The sequence below is a fragment of the Tursiops truncatus genome, chromosome 7 (assembly GCF_011762595.2).
Source record: "Tursiops truncatus isolate mTurTru1 chromosome 7, mTurTru1.mat.Y, whole genome shotgun sequence".
In the NCBI taxonomy this organism is placed as follows: Eukaryota; Metazoa; Chordata; class Mammalia; order Artiodactyla; family Delphinidae; genus Tursiops; species Tursiops truncatus.
The window spans coordinates 102,350,497-102,372,414 of record NC_047040.1 but is presented as its reverse complement, the minus strand read 5'-3'; the positions used below and the strand labels follow the sequence as shown (position 1 = coordinate 102,372,414).

Here is a 21,918-nt window from a genome sequence, read left to right as displayed (position 1 = left end):
GTAATAATAATTTTTCTATTATAATACCTAGTGTTTTGCAAGGAATACACTGTTCATGGGAAAACTGATGTGCCCCACTGCAGAGCAATTTGGCAGTATCAAAAAATCTAACAAATATGCTTATTCATCTTGAGCCCAGGTTTTCTACTTCTCATGAGTCATTTCTCATGTGTGTATATTTGAAAATAAGCTAAATGTCCAATAATAAGATGTTGGAGGTAAGAAGTATGGAATGTTGTACAGACCTTAAAATCATTGAAGAAAAATATTTAATACATGGGCAAATGTGCATAAGAAGTTAAGTTAAAAGGCAGGTTATAAAGAGCTTGTACTGTATGTTCCTAATTTAAAAAATTTTGTATATATAAGTGAAATAAAGTATGTAGACTTTGGATTCTAAATCAAACAAGCTAACTGTAAAAAGACATTTTGGGGACAGAGAAAATCAAAACATGGACTAAGTATTAGATGAAACTGAGTATTTGCTATTAGTTTTGTTAGGTATGATAATGACATTTTAGTTTTTTTAAGTGTTCAGTGTTAGAGACACATACTGAAGTGTTATAGGGTGAAATTATATGAAATCTGGAATTTGCTGCGCAATACTCAAAAATAAAGGAATTAGATAAAACAACAACAAAAAGTAACAAATAGTGTAGTAGCTAATAATGGAATTATCAAAAGATTTAATTTAATAATGGAATTATCAAAAGATTTAATTTAGAGGGAAAATATTATTTTTAGTTCCTTAAAAACCACTTGTTGAATTATAAACAGTATACTAATTGTAATTGCAAATTATTTTATGCATTAAAACAGCTGAACCTTTGCTTTTCATGCATAATATGCTGTATATTCTCTCAAACTTAGTAAAATATTTGTGTAAGCATTCTATGATTCAGAGAGACTTTCTAGGCCAAATTAGTGTGGCTTATTTGTGTATATTATGAAGTATTTTGGAGACACTGAAAGGCTTAAAGAATAGTAATTTATACTCTCCCTATACCTAACATCCTACTTAAGATATAAAATGCAACCAGTATAATTGAAACACTGGTTTTACTTCTCCCTAATTGCATAATCCTTTCTCTGCCTCAGAAAGAACAATTAATCATCTCCTTTTAAACATAATAAAAGCTATGCTTTTGAACTTTATGTAAATGGTGGTGTATTCTGATGTTTTTGCAGTTTGATTTTTTTCCATTCACCTTACTCTTTCTGAGATTTCATCTTTGTTGATGTGCATAGTTCAGGTTCATTCATTTTCACTGCTTGAACTAATTTCATTGTATGAAAATGTCATAATTATCTATCCTCCTGCTGATGAACATTTAGCCGTTTCCAGTTTTTGCGATTAACAAATGATGTTACTATTAATGTTCTTTTACAGTTCTCCTTGTGCCGTGTGTGAGAGAGTCCCCAGGACACCTACCTATGAATGAAATTGCTGGATTGAAAGGTATGTGAATCTTCAGCTTTACTAAATATTGCCCGATTGTCTCCAAAAGTAGAACCTGTTTGGATGCCAGCCTTAACTGGTTCTGCACCCTTGCCAACGCTAGGTATTGTCAGACTTTTTCCTTTGTCAGTTTGATGCGTAATATATCTCATTGTTATTTTGAATTTCACTGATTACTGGTGAGGTTGGACATCTTTTCTTATGTTATTAGTATTACAGGGTTTTTTCTTTTGGAATTTTATTTTTAATATAGCAGGTTCTTATTAGTTATCTATTTTATACATATTAGTGTATATATGTCAATCCCAATCTCCCAGTTCATCCCACCACCACCACCAACCCCTCCCCCACCCCCTGCTCCCTGCTTTCCCCTCATTACAGGTATTTTTTTTAGTACTTGCGTATTATGGCTGCAAGTTGTATGCAAAGTTGAAAGCATGAAGTAGTTGCTACTAATTAGAAATATACCATAATTTTATTTTTAAAACATTGGCAACTTTGCAGATTTTTTGGAGGAAATAGTTTGGGATGATTTTTCGAACAGTGCATTAGAGAGTGCATGGGATTTGGAATTAAATTGGTGCTTGAATCCTGGCTTCATTTTTTATCAGCTATATGACCTTGGGCAATTAGCACAATCTCTCTTGAGTCTTTCCTCATCCTTAAATGAGTATAATACCTCCTGGTTTGATGATAGAATTAAATCTGTAACAGTTTTTGCCTGGTCATCAAAGAAACACATGGTCTTGTGTTACCCTGATGGCAGATTATGTGTTTTCTGTTGACTAATTCTGGACGCTTTTCGTCGAGTGCTGCTTTCAGTTGGTCTAATTGGGAGCAGTACTTGTTGGAATTAAGCGTTTGGTTTTCCAGAAGGAGCTCATAATAGAGGACTCCCTTCCAATCCCACCATATACACAACATCACCTTTTTTGGATGAAGACCTGCCTTTGGTGTGGTCAGTGGTGGTTCATTTTGCCTGCCTCACGATCTCTTCCGTTCCACATTATTGTACAGTATCCATTTTTTCATCACCTGTCACAATTTGTTTTAAAAATGGAACGTTTTCATTATGTTTAAGTAGAGAATCGCATGCGGGACTATGGTCAAGAAGGTTTTTTTTACTTAACTTATGTGGAACCCAAACATCGAAGCAATGAACATAACCAAGCTGGTGCAAATGATTTTCAACGCTTGATTTGGATACTTTGAGTATGTTGGCTATCTCCTGCATGGTATAATGTTGATTCTTCTCAATTAATGTCTCGATTTGATCGCTACCAACTTCAGCTAGTCTCCCCGACCATGGAGCATCATCCAGCGAGAAATCTCCAGCACAAAACTTTGCAAACCACTTTTGACACGTTCAGTCAGTCACAGCACCTTCTCCATACACTGCACAAATCTAGTTTTTTGCATTTTGGTTTCGTTTTTACCTTTCTTGAAATAATAAAGCATAATATGCCGAAAATGTTGCTTTCTTTCTTCCATCTCAATATTAAAATGGCTACACAAAAATTCACCAATTTTTCTTTTAATCAATTTATTTATTTTTGCTGTGTTGGGTCTTCGTTTCTGTGCGAGGGCTTTCTCTAGTTGTGTCAAGTGGGGGCCACTCTTCATCGCGGTGCGCGGGCCTCTCACTATCGCAGCCTCTCTTGTTGCGGAGCACAGGCTCCAGACGCGCAGGCTCAGTAGTTGTGGCTCACGGGCCTAGTTGCTCCGCGGCATGTGGGATCTTCCCAGACCAGGACTCGAACCCGTGTCCCCTGCATTGGCAGGCAGATTCCCAACCACTGCGTCACCAGGGAAGCCCCGATAATTCTGTTTCTTAAATGCACTCTGATATGACAGCTGTCACGATACAATCTAACATAATTGTTTTGAATGAAGTTAAAGACAACCAAGTGCTACTAGAGCCATCTTACAGAAAAAACCGGAAGAACCTTTTGGCCAACCCAGTACATAGTTTTAGGATGAAATAAACATATTCAAATAATAGTGTGGAAGGTGGATGATACCGTGGCACATGATTAAATCCTTCCTGAAATCTGGCAACATTTGTGAAATTAAAATGCAGCCTGGGGCTTCCGTGGTGGCACAGTGGTTAAGAATCCACCTGTCAATTCAGGAGACACGGATTCGAGCCCCAGTCTAGGAAGATCCCACATGCCGCAGAGCAACTAAGCCCATGCGCCACTACTGAGCCTGTGCTCTAGAGCCCGTGAGCCACAACTACTGAGCCCGCATGCCACAACTACTGAGCCTGTGCTCTAGAGCCTGTGAGCCACAACTACTGAGCCCGCATGCCACAACTACTGAAGCCCGTGTGCCTAGAGCCCGTGCTCCACAACAAGAGAAGCCACTGCAATGAGAAGCCTGCGCACCGCAACGAAGAGTAACCCCCACTCCCTGCAACTAGAGAAAGCCGGCGCGCAGCAACGAAGACTCAACGCAGCCAAAACAAAAAGAACAAAACAAAACAAAATGTAGCCTGATAGTTGATGCTAATATAAGTGTACTTCATCTCAGGGCCAAATGAGGAGATCGCTGGTGTACCAAACCAGAGTGGTCACATGTTTAGTGCAACCCACTTCTCCCCATACATGCACACCCACACCCTTGAGTCAACTGTGTTCATCTTCTGTGCCCTGTCAGTTTTTGACCAGTCAGAACATCAGTGACTGTGATGAAGCTGTCCAGGATCGCAGTGGGTAGGTGGGAGTGACCTTGGGACCCTTTGGTTGTCCCGGAATCTGGCGTGGGTGTGGGGACTGTGTTGCTAACTGTGCAGTGTGGGAGAGATGGGCTGGGTGCCCAAGAGCTGATGGAGGAAGTACAGGCTTGTAGATAATTATGAGTTGATGTCATTGTCCCCTTGCCACAGGAATTTCTTCACATGGCTTCCGAAGATGTGACCATTACGGTTCGCCTCATTCGTTCATTTGAGCATCGCAATTTCAGACCTGTAGTATATTATGGAGTTCATTTGGACCAAACTGTAAAGGAATTTATAGTATTTCTAAAGCAAGGTATGAGACATCTCAGCCACTTTGTTTTATTAGTGTTTTGAAAAATATTGTTGACTATGAGAATGATAGTAATCTTTAAAAAACACTTGGAAAGATATTAACCTGTGTTCTAAGCCAGGTATGAGGCTGGCTTCTGCTCTGGGCCTTGGCATCAGCGGCAGTGTTTCCCTGAGGCTTATTCAGCAACATGTTTGCCCTCATCAGAGATTGTCACTGTCATGTTTGGCTTCTCCCTTTTTTAATTAAAAAAAAAATTAAGGTCTGTGTTTGCTTGTAACAAACGGGTTTATGTATTTGGAGACTGATTAGTAAGAGAATGTAGTGTTACCCGGCTGAGCACAAGAGGGCCTTCTGGGGAGTGTGACAGGAAGGTGGCAGGCCTCTGTACAGCCAGGAAATCATGAGAGCTGCTGGTCATTGTGGGCACAGAAGTGACAGGCAGCCTCACTGGTGCTACCGTATCATTTCAAGCTTAACATACAGCAGGCTTGAATTTAGTCTTCATTTTGATTGGTCCTTTGTGGGTTTCTAACCTCTGTTTTCAATTACTGAAGTGTTCCAATCATCAACATTTGATGAAACATCTAGAATAAGCTTTTATTATTATCTTATGATATAATGTACAGATCTTTGTGTACTGTTCTGTGAGTTTTGACAGATGTAGTACTTTATATCCAACTTAATTTTTAAAAACTGACATAATTTCAGACACGGAAAAGTTGCAGAGACTCCTGGATGCTCTTCACAGATTCCCCAAAATGTCAACATTTTGTTAACATTTGTTTTTCTCTCGCCTCCACCTTCCCCCTTCCTCTCTTACTCTCCCACTTCATTCTTTTCTCTGAACCTTTTAGAAGTATGTTGCAGACATGATTCCCTTTTACCTCTAAATATTTCAGTGTGTATTTTCTAAAAACAAGGAATTCACTTACATAAACATAGTACAGTGATGAAAATCAGGAACTTAATGTTGAAACAATGCTATTATCTACTTTACAGACCTTATTGAGATTAATTAATTCCTTTAATCTGAGTTAATTTCTTTATCCTGGAGTCTTTTATTGTATTTCATCACATTGGCAATTTTGAATAGTACAGTCCGGTTATTTTGTAGAATGCAGGTGGGTTTTTCCGGTGTTTTCTCATTATTAGATTTAGGTTATGCTTTTTCTCCCCTCCACAGTTTCCCCTATTATTAACATCTTACATTAGTATGCTGCATTTGTTGCAATTAATGAAACAATATTGATGCATTATTAATTACAGTCCATAGTTTATTCAGGTTTCCTTAGTTTTCAATTTCAAATCATTGAAACAATGCTGACTTCTTGGTGCATTTACACCAGGGCGCACATGCTGTCGACTGCCCCCATTAGTGGCAATGGTGACTTTAATCAGTTGGTTAAGGTGATAACTGCCAGGTTTCTCCACTGTACATTTTTATTGTAATTGAAAATTAACTTGTAGGGGTATATTCTGAGACTATGTGAATGTCCTGTTGCTTCTTAAACTTTCATCCACTAGTTCAGCATCCTTTGATGATTCTTGCCTGAATCAGTTATTATGATGATGATTGGCAAATGGTGATTTTTCTTATTCCATCATTCCTTCTAGATACATTAGTTGTTTTGCTACAGTAAGGAAGAGCTTTTTACCCTACCCGCCCATTCTCACCCCCCGCCCCATTTATTTAATCTTTTGTTTATATCACTGTGGACTCAAGGATTCTTACTTTATTCAAAGGATTATAATTCTTTACTATGATTATTTTATTTTGATGCTCTAATCATCCCCATTTTGGCTGGCGGTAGCCCCTTCAGTCTGGGTCCATGTCCTTTTAACATGTCCCCAATCCTTCTTTGAGCACTTCCTTACTTTTTGGTCTAAGATGTTCCAGACATGTCCTGTTCTTTCTCTGCCCCAGCCCTGGGATCAACCATTTCTCAGAGGAGCTCTGACTCTATTACTGGAGAATGTTATTGGGAGACCAACATCTTGTTTTATGTGTGTGGAATGTAAGTGTGTATAGCTAACTTTAAGAAATGTAGTTAATTCTTGACATTTTATTTGCTGATTGACTTTGTAAAATTTCTAAACTCTTCTCCCTTACTTTTTTTTTTTTTGTCTAATCTTGAGTGGTTTCACTGCTCAGTATTACTTGCTTAAGAAGAAAGTGAGGTATATAAACCCATAGGGAAAACGAACTAGTCAGTCAACTTGTTATGGAGAGATTGAGAGCTGGTACTGAGATACTGCCAATTAAAGAGGGTCCTGCTTTTGAAAAGATATCGCCAAAAGCATATTCAGGTTTTGAAATAAAAACAAATGCCTACATTTTTTATTTTAAAATCTTTGTGTGTGTTATGGGTTACAGTGTTTCTTACTGTTACTACAGTGAGTGCTGTGGTGTTCTTGGTACAGTGCAGAATAGGTTCTCTGAAGTCCTTGAGAATGAGATGTAATCTTCAAGCTGCTCCAGTGCCGCCAGGGGCAGATGTATTCTCCCGGGGGTCACTGTGTTCTTTCCTTCCCAAGTACCATAGAATGCTCCCCATTAGAGCAGTGGTGTGGATCACAGCTAGATGCTCAGCGCAGCCTACTCACATCTTTCACCTGTGCTACTAATAGTATAGCCACTACTTGTTTCTATTGTGCATGTGGGAAATGTGTTCCACTGATTAAAAGGTAAACTTTGGGGTTCAGACCTTTTTGGCTTGTGTGCTCTCTGCCTATCTTTGTCATCTGATTTGAGGTACTGTGGAACTCTGCAAAGCTGGTGAATTTACCCTTTATGAATTGTGTACATAACAAAGACCAAATAGCTTATTACCGAGAAATTTTTGAACTAATAATAATAATAGCAAGCATTACTATGTATCAGATACTGTGCTAAGAACTCTAAGTAGGTTATCTCATTTCATCCTCACAGCATCCTTCTAAATTAGGAACTGTTATTATCTCCATTTTACAGATGAAGAAAGTAAGGAACAGAGAGAGGAGTGAAGAAGCTTGCCTGAGATTACATGGCTAATACAAGGCAAAGCTACAGCCCAACCCAGGCTGTTCAGCTGCACATCATGCACTCCTAAACACGACACTAAGTTGCCTCTTTATTTTTGTCTACTGCCTTGCTTGCTTAAGAGGATCCCTGAAGTAAATGGATTCACTCAGTGTCAAAAGAGTCTTTGAATTTAGTTCATCTTGCTCTAGTGTTTTTTTAAATAGAAATATCGTTGATTTACAGTGTTTCAGGTATACAGCAAAGTGATTCAGTTATATATATATATATACATATTCTTTTTCAGGTTCTTTTCCATTATAAGTTATTACAAGATATTAAATATAATTCCCTGTGCTATACAGTAGGTCCTTGTTTACATATTTTATATACAGTAGTGTGGATCTGTTAATCCCAAATTACCAATTTATCCTTCCCACCCCTTACCCTTTGGTAACCGTAAGTTTGTTTTCTATGTCTGTGAGTCTTTTTCTGTTTTGTAAATAAGTTCATTTGTGTCATTACTTTAGATTCCACAAATAAGTGATATCATATGATATTTGTCTTTATCTGACTTACTTCACTCAGTATGACAATCTCTAGGTCCATCTGTGTTGCTGCAAATGGCATTATTTCACTCTTTTTTATGGCTGAGTATATATATGTATATGTCTTCCATTATATATGTACCACATCTTCTTTATCCATTCATCTGTCGATGGACATTTAGGTTGCTTCCATGTCTTCGCTATTGTAAATAGTGCTGCTATGAACATTGGGATGCATGTATCTTTTCAAAGTAAGAGTTTTCATCTTTTTCAGATATATGCCCCAGAGTGGGAATGCTGGATCATAGGGTAACTCTAGTTTTAGTTCTTTTTTTTTTTTTCTTTTTTTGCGGTACGCGGGCCTCTCACTGTTGTGGCCTCTCCCATTGCAGAGCACAGGCTCCGGACGTGCAGGCTCAGCGGCCACGGCTCATGGGCCCAGCTGCTCCGCGGCATGTGGGATCTTCCCAGACCAGGGCACGAACCCATGTACCCTGCATCGGCAGGCGGACTCTCAACCACTGCGCCGCCAGGGAAGCCCTAGTTTTAGTTCTTTAAGGGACTTCCATACTGTTCTCCATAGTGGCTGCACCAATTTTCATTCCTACCAACAGTGTAGGAGGGTTCCCTTTTCTCTACACCCTCTCCAGCATTTATTATTTGTAGACTTTTTGATAATGACCATTCTGACTGGTCTGAGGTCTGGTCTGACTGGTCTGACCTCATTATAGTTTTGATTTGCATTTTTTAAATAATTAGTGATGTTGAGCATCTTTTCATGTGCCTGTTGGCCTTGCTGTAATGTTTTGAACACTTAAAGCTGGAAGGATGTTTGACATTGTGGCATAGCGAATCTTGTACACAGACAGAAATGCTTATTGTGGTGAATGACCTTTTGGGGTTATTTTAGATGCCTTCTTGCCTTTCTAGCTGTTTTTTTCTTATCATAGTCACTTTTTGCCATCCATAGCGTAACCTTGTCTCTTCCCATAATTGTCTGTATTTCTCCCTTAGCCAAGAATCTTTGGTTAAGTTTGATCCATTCTGCATTGAGAATCATGGTACCACTACACCATGCCATTAAAATCTAAAGCTGTATAAATATAGTACATAAGTATAGTAAATATAAACTAACACTTACAAATAAGTATAAATATATCAGTAATAAATACTTAAGGTTATATTTATATGTAAGCATATAAATATAACAAAACAAATAAATCTATTATTAACATATCTGATGTTAATCAGATATTCTGAACACAGAGGTACCATATATTACCTTATATAGATGACAAATTTTCTAGATTCAGAATAAATAAACGAACCAATTATCTAGATAATTTGACATTTTAATTATTCATTGATTTGGAAGCATTTTAATACTTTGTAATACTTTAGATCTTGATTCTGAATGTAAAATTATTTCATCTGTTAAACAGAGGAAAGCTGTGGGGATTTTATCCAACCTTCCAATTCAGAGCTCATTCTTCATACCCTGTTACTCCTGGTGATGTGTTACTTTGTAGAGCAGTCTATTCTATTGGGTGACTACTAGCATAGTTAGAAAGATTTTCTTTATCTTTTTAATTTTTATATATTTGTTTATATCTAATTCTCCCCTCCACAGTTTCCCCTATTATTAACATCTTACATTAATATGCTACATTTGTTGCAATTAATGAACCAATATTGATGCATTATTAATTACAGTCCATAGTTTATTCAGGTTTCCTTAGTTTTTACTGAGGTCCATTTTCTGCTCCAGGATCCCATCCAGGATACCACATTACATTTAGTTGTCATGTCTCCCTAGGCTCTGTGAACTGTGACAATTTCTCAGATTTTCCCAGTTTGATGACTTTGACAGTTTTGGGGAGTACTGGTCAGGCCTATCATAACATGCCTCTCTGTTGGAATGTTCCTGATGCTTTTCTCATGATTAGACTGGGGTTATGGGTTTTTGAGAGGAAAATCACAAAGATAAAGTGTCACTTTTATCACATCATATCCAGGGCACCTACTTTCTACATGATTTATGACTGTTGATGTTGACCTTGATCGCTTGGCTGAAGTAATGTAGGTTTCCCCACTGTAAGGTTGCTCTGTTGTCTCCCTGCTCATAATGTACCCTTTGGAAGGAAGTCACTATGCACAGTACGCAGTTGAGGAGTGGGGAGTTAATTTACTTGGAATTCTTTTGCATGGGAGATTTTATTTATTTTGTTACTCAAATTATTCTAGATCTGGTCATTGGAAACTCTTTCAGTTGGCTTCTGTGCCCCTTTGACATATGCCATCTGTGTGTAGTTCTGGTACTTTAAGATATTCCAGGCTAATTTTGTATATCCTGAGCCAGTCCTAGAATCAGCCATTTCTCTAGGAGCCCTGGTTGTTTTACTGGAGAATGGTATTAGAAGCCAAGATCTGAGTGCTAGGTATACTCTTTATTACTGGGGTTTCATTTCTTCTAGGCTCTCTTAACTGACAGAGCAAAGAAATATATGAACCTGTATACTTATGCATAGGTGTAAATATTTTCATGTTTACCATCTGAATCTGTATGTTAAACATGAATTCTTACTGATGTTTCCAACTCTAATCCATTATCACGTGGATCATTCCGGCCTTCTCCCCTTGCTTATCTGTACATCCCCAATCCAACAGTGAGGAACCTGACTCCTAACATCTGCCATTCCTTTACTTACTTGTTTAATTCCAGTATACAGGTATAGCTGTATCAGAGTGGTTAATTGGTACTCTGTGGGAAACAACGTGATATTAACTAGAGTACAGTGCTTTTGTGCAGTTCCTTTTGCCTTAATCTTACAAAAGTCTATCCATTGACAAAGTTATTTAGGTCAGCGCCATTTTTTCACCCTCTTCAGTAAGATTATTTCATCTATTTGCAGTACAGCTGTATTCTCTTGTCACCCTCTGCATTCTTTCCTGGGATCCCCTGTCCTCCTAAATGTTTTTTTGTTTTTTGCTTTGCATACATTAAGGTTCACTCTTTGTGCTGTTAAGTTCTATGGGTTTTGACAAATGAATTATCATACAGAATAGTTTAAGTGCCCTAAAAATCCTCCAGGCTTCACCCATTCATCCTCTCTTCAAGCCCCTGGCATCCACTGATCTTTTTACGGTCTCTAGTTTCGCTTTTTCCAGGATATCATGTACTTGGAATCATACAGTATGTAGCCTTTTCAGACTGGCTTCTTTCCCTTAGGAACATGCATTTAAGGCTCTTCGGAGTCTTTTCAAGGCGAGTCACATCTTCTTAATCCCCTTCATCTGGAGCAGCCCCCACCTTCATTTATCTGTCATCGCATTGATTTTTTTTAAAGGAAAATCCAGGTCTGTGTTTTATAGAATGCCCCACAACATGGATTTGTCTGATTGTTTTCTTATGATTAGATTCAGGTTAAACATTTTTGGCAGGATTACCATGTAGCTTGCAGATCTACAAACCACAACCTGTGGGGTCAATCTGACCTGCCACCTGTTTTTATGAACAAAGTTGATTGAAACACAGCCACACCCATTTGTCTACATATTATATGTACTGCTTTTGTGTTTCAGTGGCACTTACACAGTTGTGACAGACTGTATGGCTCACAAAAAACTAAAATATTTATTACTGGTCTTTACAGAAATAGTTTGCTGATCCCTGATGTTGGTGATTCCTCCTAGTTGCATCTCATCGGGAAGCACTTGGTATTGCTTTGCCCCACTATTGGCGGTATTTATTTATTTATTTATTTAACAAACTGGATCACCAGTTTATTACAAATGGATAAAACTCAGGAACGGCCAGGTAGAAAATATGCATAGGACAAAGCATGGAGAAAGGGTGCAGAGCTTCCATGCCCTCTCGGAGTGCGCCATTCTCCCTGGTATCTCCGTGTGTTCACCGACCTGGAAGTTCTGGTGATACGTATTTAGGTCATTTGGTTAAGGTGCTGCCTACCAGATTTCTCTGTTGTAAAGGTATCTTTCTAACTAATAAGTAGTGTGTGGAGCGATAAACATTGAGACGATATGCATGTGTTGTTTCCGATAGTTTTAGTGTCTATTGATGATCCTTACCTGAATCACTGGTGGTTGCAGAAACTGGGATTTTTTTCTAACTCTGTGACTACTTCTGCATTTATTATCTGGCATTCTTCTGTAAAGAAGCACTCCCTTGGTGCCCCTCCTATTTAGAAAGGAACAGGATAATTTTGTAGTAGCAAATTCGTAGCACATTATCACCTTACCACAAAGGGGCCATTCCTTCAATACAGTGCTGAGGTGATGGTCTCTTGTTTGTAGTAGAAAATGTACTGTAGATTCTTTAGTTTAAATACTTAACTCTATAAATTTGAAACACAAAATAATACTCTATCTTTTGTGGCTATGACAACAGAATGAAAATATAATGACGAAGGTATGCTAACTTAAGGATAGTTAGTGCTTACCTCTGGGAAGGAGGTTAATGGGACTACAGAAGGACATAGAAAAGGTTTCCACTGTATCCATAATGTTTTATTTAACAAAAAAATAGTAAAGATCTGAAGTAGTTATGACAATATGTTAACATTTGTTAAATTTGGTTGATGGGTTAAATGAACTTTTGTTCTATTCTCCATACTTTTTAATGTTTAGATTATTTCATGATTAAAGTAAAAAGCATCTTGATATAGCTTAACTTTGAAGTCTTACTCTAATACCTGATAGAACCCGTCATCAGGGTAGAATGTTGGCACAGTGTTCTGATTAATGTTAGGTCTTTGGTATTCTTGCTTGTACAGATTAGTCATTGAATTAGTCAGTTTCTTTTTTTCCCTTAGGTCTTTGTGCTTTCCTAAAAATCTTTAAATGTAGATCCAGCATCTAAGAAAAAATTACAAATTATACCACTTCTATTTTTAGAGCCTTTACCATGAGGTAAAGAATTATTTTGTTGTCCATTGGTACTTTAATAATTTTCCAGACTTTGTTGATTTCTATATTGAAACATGTGTTTTAACATCTCAGACTCCTTTGTGGCATCCTAATTGCCAGCAGTATATTTATTATGTTGCCTTATTTTTCTCATAATTAATTTTTCTGTGGATGCCTTTTATGGGGACCTGAATGAATGAGTAAAATTACTGGTTGCCTTCTACTGAACTTTCCAATAATGAAATACTAAGTGGGTTTTTGCAGAATTTTGCAATCCTGAACTCTTCTGTAAAAGTTCATTAGATTCCAAAGTTAATAAGTTCAAAGGTGGGAAAACATAAAGTGAAAGAAAAACTTAGTACAAAGTAGGAAATCATTTTCAGAATATAATAGATATGTTACAGCCTTTTGCTTTCAGCCAAGGTGGAGTAACAGGGACTGAACTTTTTCTTTGAATTGAAACAACTGAAAAACTGTGCAAAATACATCAAACAGTGATGTTCAGATATTGGACATCATATAGCACAAGATGGGATAGCAAAAACAAACAAGGTGGCCCCTATGATTGTGCCATCTTACTGTGGGAGAGAGCATGTAGGCGACAGAGCAGGGTGGGGGAATCCAGGCAGAGGCTGGAGAATTCTATGAGTTTATGTGTCACAGCTGGCATCCTGGAGTGGAGTCTGGACAGAGTTCACAGGGCAGAGTACTGGAATGGAACGAGCTGTACAAAGTGAGAGCTCTAAAGATTTGCAGAGCCTGAATCTTCAGTTGAATACGATCAGCATGTGTGTGTAAGGAGGCCAGGTAGAGAACCGCCTGATGGTAGCAGAAGGCAAAATACTCAGAACTCATGCAGGGCTGGGAATAGTTTGTAGTTACACCAGTCAGGATGGAAAACCTTGTAATTAATAGGGTATTGGGTGGAGTATCTAGAAAGGTATTGCTGCAGTAGTAGGGCAAAATTAACCCTTGGCTAAATTCTGATCTTCTCTTACCTAACAAAGCTCAAAAGTAAGACTCAAAAGGATGTTTCCAAGTAATTTCACTGTGTTCCAGAACAAAGCTCAGTATGCTTATAGGAATACAAATATATCCAGTATTCAACAAGATAAAACCCAGAATGTCCTGCATCAAATCAGAACTTACCAATCATGCAAAGAAGCAAGAAAATATAAATCATAATTAGGAGAGAAATCAATCATTTGAAACCAAACCAGAAATGCTGTGGATGGTAGAATTAGCAGACAATGACAATTAAAACAGTTATTATGACTATATTGCAAATGTTCAAGAAAGTAGAGGAAAGATTGCGCATGTGACAGATGGAAGATATGAAAAAAAAAAAAAAAAAGAAGAAAAGTCCCAGATTGTCCAGATTGAACTGCAGATGAAAAATACCATGTCTGAGATGTATATGCACTGATTAGGGTTAATATGTAGATCAGATGGGCAGAAGAAAAGATAAGGAAACTTGAAAACATAGCAACAAAAACTATCTAAAATAAAGCACAAAGAGGTAAAAGACTGAGAGAAAAATAAATAGAGCAGTAGGGGGGTATGGGGTAACTTCCAATAGCCAAATATACATGTAATTGGAGGTCATGAGGAGAGGAGCTGGGACAGGGGAGGGAAGACCTATTTAAAGAAATAATGATTGAAATTTTACAAGTGTGGTGAAAGCTATAAGCCTACATATCCAAGTAGTTCAACAGATCCCAAGGAGAAGAAACATGAAGAAAGCTATACCATGGCATAGCACGATCAAATTGCTTACATCTGGTAATAAAGGTAAAACATTAAAAACAGCCAGAGTAAAAAGGACACATTACATTAAAGGAATAAAGATGAAAACAACAACAGCCTTCTCATCAGAATCAATGCATGCCAGGAGACAGTGGCGCATCATCTTTAAAGTATTGAAGGAAAAAAAGTCAACCTAGGATTCTGTTCCTGTTTTTCAGAAATGAAGCCTTGTCAGACATACAAAAGCAGAAAGAGTCTAGCACCAGGAGATTGAACTATAAGAAATGCTAAAGGATCTTCTTCCAACCGAAGGAAAATAATACCAGATGGAAATCTGGATGCACACAAAGAAGTAGTACTAAAAATTCGTAAATGAAGGTAAACAGAAAATGCTTTTTTTCCTTATTTTAAAAATATTTTTAAAAAGATATTTGACTATTTAAAGAAAAACAATAATCTGCTGTGGGGTTTATGGAAAATATATGGTAGCAATAGCACAAAGGCCAACAAGGGAGAAATGGAAACATGCGGATATAAGATTCTTTTACTATATGTGAAGTGTTACAGTATCTCTTGGAGGTAGACTGATAAGTTAAAGATATTTACTAAAAACCTTAAAGCAAACACACACACACACACACACACACACACACACACACGAATTAAAGAATTACAGCTAATAAGCCAACAAAAGGGGGATAGAGTAGAATCATAAAAAACTGTCAAATAGTCAATTTAAAAGAAGGTAAAAGAAGCAACAGGCATATATTATACAGCACAGAGACATATAGGCATTATTTTATAATAACTTTAAATGGAGTATAATCTGTAAAAATATTGAATCACTATGTTGTACACCTGAAACTAATATTGCAAATCAACTATACTTCAAAAAAAAAAAAAAGAAAGAAAGAAAAAAGGAAAGGGAGATGATAGTTCTGTTCTTTTCTAATCTGTCATGGAAACAGTTTGGAGATTCCTCAAAAAACTAAAACTAGAACAACCATATGATCCAGCAGTTCCACTCCTGAGCATGTATCCAAAGTAGATGAAAACGCTAATTCAGAAAGATACGTGCACCTCAGTGCTCATTGCAGCATTGTTTACAAAAGCCTAGACATTGAAGCACAACCCAAGTGCCTATCATCTGCCTTTTCTTAAAAAAGGTAATTCAGTTCATGCATCTTAATTTAAAATTATTCTTGGTTGCTTCATATTGTGTCTATGATCTCTTAAATCCTTAGGTTTTGTTTTTTTATCCTGATTGCTACTGTTAAGCCATGTCTCCCAAATGAGATTTCGGGAGGTAGTTGGGTTTTGGACTTAGGCAAAGGGCATTCTCTTCCTCTCCCAGTCACTAGGCAAAGGACATTCTCTTCCTCTCCCAGTCACACTGTCTTTCTCTCCCCTCCTAACTGATTTCTCCTTGGTCTCTCTCCTGTGCTCCAGACTCAGTTTCGCCTGCTAAACTAACAACTTCTTTTGTGTTTCTACTTGGTACCTACAACATCACATTTTGTAATGATTGCTCACCAGCTGTCCATGGGCTCATTTAGATAGAACTCCTGACCAATATGCTGGAGGAGAAAGTAATAGATGTCAGTCCTAGGACAGAGCATCTAAGATCTGGTGTCTGGTCCTCCTGCTTACCCCTACCCAAGAGACCATGGATGCCTTGTCTTTCAGAAGGTGCAGAAGTTTTGAACACTGTTTTTGGGGTTAAATTTGTCATCATTTAAATAGTTTTATGTGTCTATAGTCAAATACTTTAAAATGCTTTATATTGAAAAAATAAAGGAAAGTGGAAGAGGAATTAAAGAATAGATGGACAAATAAAAAACAAATAGCAAAATGGTAGGTTTAAACCCAGCTATATCAATAATCACATTAATTGTAAGTGGTTTAAACACCCCAACTAAAATGCAGACATATAACAGGAAGTCTCAATTACAAGTTGCTTGCAAAAAATGTATTTTCTTGTATATAAAGATAAAGATCAGTTAAAGGTAAAGTTATACTATGCTAATACTAATCTAAAGAAAGCTGGAGTGACTGTTAATTTCAGAATAAAGAATATTACAGGGATAAAGGCTCTCAATTTATTATGATAAGGCATTAATTAGTCAAGAGAACATAATGATCCTAAATGTTTATGCACCTAACAACAGAGCCTCAAAATACATGAAGTCAAAACTAGTAGAACTACAAGGAAAATTAGGTGAAGCTGCAATTATTGTGAGAGATTTCAGCACCCCTCTCTCAGTAATTGATGGAACAAGTAGAAAATTAGTAAGGATATAGAAAACTTGAATACTATCAACCTAAATTGATATTTTAAAAACATTCTATCCAACAATAGCAGAATATACATTCCTTTCAAGTGCTCAGAGAGCATTTACCAAGAGATCATATTCTGACCCATAAAAACAAATCTTGATAAATTTGAAAGGATTTGAGTCATGCAATGTTTTCTTTTTTCTGGGTTTATGTTTTAATATGCATGCTTCTGATGTAACTTTTTTTTAAATAATGGGTTTATTGAGATGTAATTCACATATGATAAAATTCACATGTTTAAAGTGTACAATTTAGGGGTTTATAGTACATTCACAAAGTTGTGCGATCATTACCACTGTCTAATTCCAGAACATTTTCATCATGCCAAAAAGAAACCCTGTACCCACTAGCAGTCATTCCCCTTCTCCCCTTCCCCTAGCCTCTGGCAACCACTAATTTACTCTCTGTCTCTGTAGATTTTCCTATTCTGGACTATGTTTAACTTTTTGAAGTGTAAAAAAAGAATTCTTTTTTTTTTTTTTTTTACCACCCCATCCCGCCACATTCCCCCCTTGGTGTCCATATGTTTGTTCTCTTACATATCTGTCTCAATTTCTGCCCTGCAAACCGGTTCATCTGTACCATTTACTAGGTTCCACATATATGCGTTAAGATATGATATTTGTTTTTCTCTTTCTGACTTACTTCACTCTGTATGACAGTCTCTAGATCCATCCACATCTCAACAAATGACTCAATTTTGTTCCTTTTTATGGATGAGTAATATTCCATTGTATATATGTACCACATCTTCTTTATCCATTTGTCTGTTGATGCGCATTTAGGTTGCTTCCATGACCTGGCTATTTTAAATAGTGCTGCAATGAACATTGGGGTGCATGCGTCTTTTTGAGTTATGGTTTTCAATGGGTATATGCCCAGTAGTGGGATTGCTGGATCATATGATAATTCTATTTTTAGTTTTGAAGGAACCTCCATACTGTTCTCCATAGTGGCCGTATCAATTTACATTCCCACCAACAGTGCAAGAGGGTTCCCTATTCTCCACACCCTCTCCAGCATTTGTTGTTTGTAGATTTTCTGATGATGCCCATTCTAACTGGTGTGAGGTGGTACCTCATTGTAGTTTTGATTTGCATTTCTCTAATAATTAGTGATGTTGAGCAGCTTTTCATGTGCTTCTTGGCCATCTGTATGTCTTCTTTGGAGAAATGTCTATTTAGGTCTTCTGCCCATTTTTGGATTGGGGTGTTTGGTTATTTTAATATTGAGCTGCATGAACTGTTTATATATCTTGGAGATTAATCCTTTGTCCGTTGATTCGTTTGCAAATATTTTCTCCCATTCTGAGGGTTGTCTTTTCGCCTTGTTTATGGTTTCCTTTGCTGTGCAAAAGCTTTGAAATTTCATTAGGTCCCATTTGTTTATTTTTATTTCCATTACTCTAGGAGGTGGATCAAAAAAGGTCTTGCTGTGCGTTATGTCAAGAGTGTTCTTCCTCTAAGAGTTTTATAGTGTCCGGTCTTACATGTAGGTCTCTAATGCATTTTGAGTTTATTTTTGTGTATGGTGTTAGGGAGTGTTCTAATTTCATTCTTTTACATGTAACTTTCCAGTTTTCCAGCACCACTTATTGAAGAGACTGTCTTTTCTCCATTGTATATGCTTGCCTCCTTTGTCATAGATTAATTGACCATAGGTGCGTGGGCTTATCTCTGGGCTTTCTATCTTGTTCCATTGATCTATATTTCTGTTTTTGTGCCAGTACCGTACTGTCTTGATTACTGTGTAGTATACCCTGAAGTCAGGGAGCCTGATTCCTCCAGCTCCATTTTTTTTTCTCAAGATAGCTTTGGCTATTCGAGGCCTTTTGTGTCTCCATGCAAATTTTAAGATTTTTTTGTTCTAGTTCTGTAAAAAAATGCCATTGGTAATTTGATAGGGATTACATTGAACCTGTAGATTGCTTTGGGTAGTATAGTCATTTTCACAATATTGATTCTTCCAATCCAAGAACATGGTATATCTCTTTATCTGTTGGTATCATCTTTAATTTCTTTCATCAGTATCATAGTTTTCTGTGTACAGGTCTTTTGTCTCCCTAGGTAGGTTTATTCCTAGGTATTTTATTCTTTTTGTGGCAGTGGTAAATGGGAGTGTTTCCTTAATTTCTCTTTCAGATTTTTCATCATTAGTGTATAGGAATGGAAGAGATTTCTGTGCATTTATTTTGTATCCCACAACTTTACCCAATTCATTGATTAGCTCTAGTAGTTTTCTGGTGGCGTATTTACGATTCTCTGTGTATAGTATCATGTCATCTGCAAACAGTGACAGTTTTACTTCTTCTTTTCCAATTTGTATTCCTTTTATTTCTTTTTCTTCTCTGATTGCCGTGGCTAGGACTTCCAAAACTATGTTGAATAATAGTGGTGAGAATGGACATCCTTGTCTCGTTCCCGATCTTAGAGGAAATGCTTTCAGTTTTTCACCATTGAGAATGATGTTTGCTGTAGGTTTGTCATATATGGCCTTTATTATGTTGAGGTAGGTTCCCTTTATGCCCACTTTCTGGAGAGTTTTTGTCATAAATGGGTGTTGAATTTTGTCAAAAGCTTTTTCTGCATCTATTGAGATGATCATATGGTTTTTCTTTCCTCAATTTGTTAATATGGTGTATCACATTGATTGATTTGCGTATACTGAAGAATCCTTGCATCCCTGGGATAAATCCCACTTGATCATGGTGTATGATCCTTTTAATGTGCTGTTGGATTCTGTTTGCTCGTATTTTGTTGAGGATTTTTGCATCTATATTCATCAGTGATATTTGTCTGTAATTTTCTTATTTGTAGTATCTTTGTCTGGTTTTGGTATCAGGGTGATGGTGGCCTCATAGAATGAGCTTGGGAGTGTTCCTTCCTCTGCAATTTTTTGGAAGAGTTTGAGAAGGATGGGTGTTAGCTCTTCTCTAAATGTTTGATAGAACTCACCTGTGAAGCCATCTGGTCCTGGACTTTTGTTTGTTGGAAGATTTTTAATCACAGTTTCAATTTCATTACTTGTGATTGGTCTGTTCATATTTTCTGTTTCGTCCTGGTTCAGTCTTGGAAGGTTATACCTTTCTAAGAATTTGTGCATTTCTTCCAGGTTGTCCATTTTATTGGCATAGAGTTGCTTGTAGAGGTCTCTTAGGATGCTTTGTATTTCTGTGGTGTCTGTTGTAACTTCTCCATTTTCATTTCTAATTTTATTGATTTGAGTCCTTCATGAGTCTGGCTAATGGTTTGTTAATTTTGTTTATCTTCTCAAAGAACCAGCGTTTAGTTTTATTGATCTTTGCTGTTGTTTTCTTTGTTTCTATTGCATCTATTTCTGCTCTGGTCTTTATGATTTCTTTCCATCTGCTAACTTTGGGTTTTGTTTCTTCTTCTTCCTCTAGTTCCTTTAGGTGTAAGGTTAGATTTTTTATTTGAGATTTTTCTTGTTTCTTGAGGTAGGCTTGTATAGCTATAAACTTCCCTCTTAAGACTGCTTTTGCTGCATCCCATAGGTTTTGGATCGTTGTGTTTTCATTGTCATTTGCCTCTAGGTATTTTTTGATTTCCTCTTTGATTTCTTCAGTGATCCCTTGGTTATTTAGTAACATATTGTTTAGCCTCCATGTGTTTGTGTTTTTTACGGTTTTTTTCCCCCTGTTATTGATTTCTAATCTCATAGCATTGTGGTCAGAAAAGATGCTTGGTATGATTTCAGTTTTCTTAAATTTACTGAGGCTTGATTTGTGACCCAAGATGGGATCTATCCTGGAGCATGTTTTGTGTGCACTTGAGAAAAAAGTGTAATCTGCTGTTTTTGGATGGAATGTCCTATAAATATCAATTAAATCTATCTGGTCTGTTGTGTCATTTAATGCTTGTGTTTCCTTATTTATTTTCATTTTGGATGATCTGTCCATTGGTGTAAGTGAGGTGTAAAAGTCACCCACTATTATTGTGTTACTGTCGATTTCCTCTTTTATAGCTCTTAGCAGTTGCGTTATGTATTGAGGTGCTCCTATGTTGGATGCATATTTATTTATAATAGTTATATCTTCTTCTTGGATTGATTCCTTGATCATTATGTAGTGTCCTTCCTTGTCTCTTTTAACTTTCTTTATTTTAAAGTCTATTTTATCTGATATGAGTATTGCTACTCCAGCTTTCTTTTGATTTCCATTTGCATGGAATATCATTTTCCATCCCCTCACATTCAGTCCGTATGTGTCCGTAGGTCTGAAGTGGGTCTCTTGTAGACAGCATATATATGGGTCTTGTTTTTGTATCCATTCAGCAAGCTTGTGTCTGTTGGTTGGAGCATTTAATCCATTCACGTTTAAGGTAATTATCGATATGTATGTTCCTATGACCATTTTCTTAATTGTTTTGGGTTGTTTTTGTAGGTCTTTTTCTTCTGTTGTGTTTCCCACTTAGAGAAATTCCTTTAGCATTTGCGTAGAGCTGGTTTGGTGGTGCTGAATTCTCTTAGCTTTTGCTTGTCTGTAAAGCTTTTGATGTCTCCATCAAATCTGAATGAGATCCTTGCCGGGTAGAGTAATGTTGGTTGTAGGTTCTTCCCTTTCATCACTTTAAGTATATCATGCCACTCTCTTCTGGCTTGTAGAGTTTCTGCTGAGAAATCAGCTGTTAACCTTATGGGAGTTCCCTTGTATGTTATTTGTCGTTTTTCCCTTGCTGCTTTCAATAACTTTTCTTTGTCTTTAATTTTTGCCAGTTTGATTACTACGTGTCTCGGCGTGTTTCTCCTTGGGTTTATCCTGTATGGGACTCTCTGCGCTTCCTGGACTTGGGTAGCTATTTCCTTTCCCATGTTAGGGAAGTTTTCGACTTTAACCTCTTGAAATATTTTCTC

At 37.1% G+C, this 21,918-nt stretch overlaps 1 protein-coding gene across 4 annotated transcripts in view; it reads left to right on the top strand.

The window, feature by feature from the left end:
- C7H2orf76 (chromosome 7 C2orf76 homolog) overlaps positions 1-21,918 on the top strand; it is an 86,404-nt gene that overhangs the window by 29,359 nt on the left and 35,127 nt on the right. For 3 of the 4 annotated variants that reach the window (XM_033860269.2, XM_073807794.1, XM_073807795.1), the window contains exons 2-3: positions 1,391-1,459; positions 4,347-4,491. In XM_033860269.2, the coding sequence (XP_033716160.1) occupies positions 4,359-4,491 (133 nt within the window). In that variant the 5' untranslated portion in view covers positions 1,391-1,459; positions 4,347-4,358. The remainder of the gene's footprint in view (positions 1-1,390; positions 1,460-4,346; positions 4,492-21,918) is intronic. The other variant, XM_033860270.1, reaches the window with a different exon arrangement.